Genomic DNA, 5,587 nt, shown 5'->3' on the forward strand with positions numbered 1-5,587 from the left:
GCCCATGTGACCTAGCCGTCGCCCAAACACAGGGGCCCGTGCCGCTGGCGCCCACCCATGAATCCCAGCCCTGATCGCGGCAAAGAGTGCCTCCCCCCTAAGAAGAGGGAGTTCCGGGATGGCTCGGCCGACCAGCACCCTCCCCTGGACGAGTTCAAACCACCCGCCACGCCCCCGAGGACCCGGCCCTCAAGCAGCTCAGGGAGGGGGGAGGGGGGCAGGGGGAGCAGTGAAGAGGCTTTGACGAACCGCCACAGCCTGCTACCCTCTATCCCACCCCCCCTCCCATCCCCGTGTATCCCCCTCCCTCTGCCATGGCACCTGGCCTACCCCTCCTCCGTCCCTTTTCTCTTCCTCAAAAACCAGGTAGGGGAGAGGGATGATCCTCTCCCCACCCCCTTCCCCCATCACTCCAGGTGGCTTCAAGGTGAACTCCTGCCACCCTCCTCCTCCTCTTCCTCCTTTAAGAGCCCCTTCCCCACTGACTCAAGAGACATGTGGTCCTATTTCAACACAGGCCGAAGGGACTACAGCTCCTCTCTTTTCTCCCCCTCTCACCTGTTCAGCCAGCCCTCCCTCTACCCCCGTGACCGCTCCCTGACTGAGGGCAGACACAGGTACCTGGGCAAGAGGCCCAACGGGCTGGACGGGCCAGGCAGCAGGACTGCTTCTGCCTCTAGGGTGGCACCCCCCTCAGGAGAGTACAGGAACGAACCCAGCGGCAGTGCCAGGCTGGGCGGCAACCCCCACGGTTCCCATGTCAACGGGAGACGGAGACACCAGGAGGTTCCCACAGGGCGTTTAGAGCAGTTTGCAGGTTTCCAAGCGCCACCTCCGGAGGGCCCTGACTCACATTCCTCTCTGCAGGACAGGGATCCCCATGGGACGCCAAAGGCTGGGACCTCCACCCTGATCCCCACCAGTCCCCAGCCCCATGGGGCAGAGACCCGAGCAGGGAGAGGGGAGCTGCTGGACCCCCTTGGGGGCTCTGTGGCAGAGGCTCATGTCTACTACTCCCTGGCTTCTGTTTACTCCACCCTGCAGCCCAGCCAGCTCAATCCCCAGGCCCAGGCTCAGCGCTACCCGCTGTACAGCCCCTCAGGCAGCTCTCTGTATGGCTTGCACACCATGAGGAACTCACAGCACTCAACCCAGGGGCAGCCCAACAGCCACAGCACAGAGAAAGACAGAGAACGAGACAGACAACAAGAACAAGAGCGAGAAAGAGAGCATGAAGGAGACAGAGACATCAGAGAGATAGACAATAAAAGAGACAGAGATAAAGACAGCAGAGAGCTCTCTCCTGGGCAGCACTACTCGCGTCCCCTTGCCTCCCCCTTCCTTCCCCACATGACCGCCTCACCCCCTGCCCCCAACCACATCCCCCCAGCGCTCCTACCTCACTTTGCCAAGGGTTCTCTGATTGAGCTGGTGGGGGGTCGTTTGAAGCGTGTGGAAGAGCTGAGGACGGAGGACTTCCTGAGGAGTGCTGACACCTCCCCAGAGTTCCACCTGAGCACCTGCACTGTGTTGCTTATCGCCCCCAGCAACACACACGGCTTCAACCACCTGCAGGTCCTTCTCACAGACCGCAACACTCAGGTCAGGAGCTCATCGATCCTCTATATTTCTATCTGAGTCATTGCTAGACAATAAATTATATTCATTTATAAAAGGCACTGGTCATTCACTAGTAAAGCGAACGTTTTTAATCTGCTCTACTCACGTAATATAAACATATGACAAATTTCCTTTCAACAACAATAGTTGAAATCATTAATTGAAATTCCTATCCTAACTATGTAGATGCCAGCACAGTTGTGAATATGTTGTTGTTCTGTGCATGTAGGAGTTACTGACGGTTCTGGTGGAGTACCCGTTCTTCGTGCGTGACCGCGGCTGGTCTTCCTGCTGTCCCCAGAGAACTGCCCAGCTCTACGGCCTGTCCTGCCGCCAGCTCAGCGAGGGAGACATCTGCTTGGCCCTCACCCCCTTACACACAGGCACAGCCCCCCGAGGCCACAGGACACACACCCGGGCCAGGGCCAGCACACACAGGGAGGATATGCCCCCTCCTCTCCCTCCTCCTCCCCTTAGTCATCCATCCCCTGCTCTCGTCCCTCCTCCTCTCCCTCCTCCCCCTCCTCCCCCTGCAGAACCCCCCACCCAGGAGCAGCCATGCCCACGCAAGAGGCGATGGTCAGCCCCCGACCTCCTCCCTCCCACCGGAACTACTGGGATTGACAAGACCACCGATTTACCTCACGGCTCCAAGCAGAGGAAGTGGCAGTAGAGCGCACACGCAAGCACAAATACACCCTCCTTGTGTGAGACCACGAGGCAGGGTTGCAGGGAAGGACAAAGAACAGGCAACTTTAAGGATGTCCACACTGCTGCCCAAAGCATGAGCCCATACCCCTCTTTCTTCATCCCTCTTTTCCCATCTCCCAATCTCTGCTTAACACACCTCAGACAGGGGCAGCGGTCTGAGGGGCAGCGGTCTGAGGGGCAGCGGTCTGAGCTCCACATTGACAGTATGAGATGTTTAGTGAGAATCAACCACTTATTTGTGTTCACTCTGTTTTCATAATGGTTGTCCCACACCCTTACATACTGACAGTGTTTTCTGCAGGGTATCGATTTTCAATCAGTGTGAAAGTAAACTGTATTAAAGAAGTCTATCACAGATACTGTATATACAGTGCCCTCAGTAATTATTGGGAAAGCGACAATTTTGTTGTTGTTTTGGCTCTGTACTCCAGCACTTTGCATATGAAATGATACAATGACTATGAGGTTAAAGTGCAGACTGCCGCTTTAATTTGAGAGCATTTTAATCCATACCAGGTGAACCGTTTAGAAATTACTGTGCTTTTTGTACATAGTCCCCCCATTTTAGGGGACCAAAAGTATATATTCACTTATATGCATTAATGTAGTCAAAGGTTTAGTATTTGGTCCCATATTCCTTGCACGTATCAAGCTTGTGACTCTAAAAACTTGTTGGCTGCATTTGCTGTTTGTGCCCAATAGAAATGAATGGTAAATAATGTATTGGGTCATTTTGGAGTAATTAAGAATAGAATATGTTTCTGAAAACTTCTACATTAATGTGGATGCTAACAAGATTACAGATAGTCCTGTATGAATCGTGAATAATAATGAGTGACGCACAAATATCATACCCCCAAGACATGCTAACCTCTCACTAATACAATAACAGAGGTTAGCATTTTATATCATACCCCCAAGACATGCTAACCTCTCACTATTACAATAACAGAGGTTAGCATGTTATATCATACCCCCAAGACATGCTAACCTCTCACTATTACAATAACAGAGGTTAGCATGTTATATCATACCCCCAAGACATGCTAACCTCTCACTATTACAATAACAGAGGTTAGCATTTTATATCATACCCCCAAGACATGCTAACCTCTCACTATTACAATAACAGAGGTTAGCATGTTATATCATACCCCCAAGACATGCTAACCTCTCACTATTACAATAACAGAGGTTAGCATTTTATACCATACCCCCAAGACATGCTAACCTCTCACTATTACAATAACAGAGGTTAGCATTTTATATCATACCCCCAAGACATGCTAACCTCTCACTATTACAATAACAGAGGAGGTGAGCATTTTATTTGTATTTATTTTTTATATGGGACCAAATAATAACTTTTGACTACTTTAATACACATATAAGTGAATTTGTCCCAGTACTTTTGGTCGCCTAAAAAGGGGGGACTGCGTACAAAAACTGCTGTAATTTCTATACGGTTCACCTGATATGGATGAAAATACTCTCAGATTAAAGCTGACAGTCTGCACTTACCTCATAGTCATTGTATCATTTCACATCCAAAGTTTTTGAGTACAGAGCCCCAAAAAATTACTATATATTACAATACAGATGTTCTATGCTAAACCGATTTAATGCAACCTCTCTGATTGTCACTTTCGCAATGTGTTCTCAGTTTTAAATCTTCTAGCTTCTCCTGAGCCGAAGTCTGTCAGCCGGTCGGTCGGTTGATCTGGGCAGGCAAGGTGAACGAAAGTATCATCAACTCTTCGCCTTTTTACTATTCTCGTTATCGGGGGATCATGTCAATCGCTTGTTCGCCAAGGCATTGCCCTCGTTCTTAACAATGTCTCAGCAAAGGGAAAAACACTAATGAAAATTTCGTAACAGACAGTCCCTTCCCACACGGACGGGTCTGTGTCACCTCGCCTCGAAACTGAGTGTTTTTCCATTTTAAAAATTTTTTAGAAATATAAAAAAAAGGCTAGATAGAGGGAGAGTAATGGTGCTAATAACAGGTTGGAACACGATGCTTTGTGAACAGACATTTGACCCCTCTGTACTGTAGGGCGGCAGGTAGCCTAGCAGTTAGAGCGTTGCGCCAGGACCTGAAAGGTTTGAAAGTCGCTGGTTTGAATACCCGAGCTGTTAAGGTGAAAAATCTGTCAGTGTGCGCTTAACCCTAATTCTCTCCAAGGACACTGTACTACTATGGTTGACCCTGTAAAACACATTTCACTGCACCTACTCGGTGTATGTGAACATAAAACAGATTTATTTATTTTACTGTACTCTGTACCCCTTCTGTTCCCCTTTCTTTTCTCCATGTACTGTATGTGTTCGAGCGCAGGGAAAAATGATTGAAAGTATTTTAAAGCTCCAATACGGGTATCTTTTTCAGCACACTCTTTCACTTTAGTTTTTGAACTTTTTTTTGTTCATTGTTTTTCAAAAACCTTAGCTGTTTTTTTTTCTTTGTAAATGTTATAGCTATAAAAATGTTATATTTTTTAAATTGTGTGTCTGTTATATAATGTTCGCTAGAAATAATAATAATAAAAAAGCTTTATAGATTTATCCTGAATGAGGTGAATTTCTTCCCATATAAGATGTTGATTTGCTTCATGTCATTGGAAAGAGAGAATATCCAATACTCCCATATTATGGTATATCATTATAATTCCATCTTTCCTGTAGACCCATAGTAATCAAAACATTGCCATTAAACTATGGGAGCAGTCAAGCAGGGGGTTGAAACCAACATCATTTTCCAATTGTTTTGCTCTGAATAAAACCATTCTTTTTTCTGAACAGAACCATTCTAGATCACTTTCGTTCATGGTTCATGTTTCAGTTCTGTTCCCTGAACCGGTTCCAACCCCTGGTGTGCACTAATACTACTAATAATTGATGTCATAGCCAACACTTTAGTTCCAACACGACAAGAGAAACGTTTATTATTTAAATTATTTTTTATAATTTTTTATTATTAATTTGATCTGTAATCAGGTCTATACATCTGTGACAGGTTCAAACGTCACATTATGGACATGAAACCATTTATATGTTTACTAGACTGGCTGTACATACAGTGCATTCAGAAAGTATTCAGACCCCTTGACTTTTTCCACATTTTGTTACGTTACAGCCTTATTATAAAATGTATTAAATCTTTTTTCTCATCAATCTACACACAATATCCCATAATGAGAAAGCAAAAACAGGTTTTTAGAAGTTTTGGCATATTTATATACAATAAAAACTGAAA

General features: G+C 46.5%; 1 protein-coding gene across 1 annotated transcript; it reads left to right on the forward strand.

Moving 5' to 3' along the window:
• The first annotated feature begins 307 nt into the window (after positions 1 to 307).
• LOC115168894 (uncharacterized) lies at positions 308 to 2,293 on the forward strand. The gene is made up of 2 exons (XM_029724418.1): positions 308 to 1,602; positions 1,850 to 2,293. The coding sequence occupies exons 1-2, from the start codon at positions 496 to 498 to the stop codon at positions 2,291 to 2,293; spliced, it is 1,551 nt and encodes a 516-aa protein (XP_029580278.1). The 5' UTR covers positions 308 to 495.
• The last annotated feature ends 3,294 nt before the right edge of the window (positions 2,294 to 5,587 follow it).

Source organism: Salmo trutta, chromosome 30 (genome assembly GCF_901001165.1).
Source record: "Salmo trutta chromosome 30, fSalTru1.1, whole genome shotgun sequence".
NCBI classification, from domain to species: Eukaryota; Metazoa; Chordata; class Actinopteri; order Salmoniformes; family Salmonidae; genus Salmo; species Salmo trutta.

What these genes read in the sequence shown, in the direction of transcription:
- LOC115168894 (XM_029724418.1), top strand. Translation starts at nt 496, where the DNA reads ATGTGGTCCTATTTCAACACAGGCCGAAGGGACTACAGCTCCTCTCTT. An exon ending in TCACAGACCGCAACACTCAG is followed by an intron (nt 1,603 to 1,849) that starts GTCAGGAGCTCA and finishes CTGTGCATGTAG; the next exon opens with GAGTTACTGACGGTTCTGGT.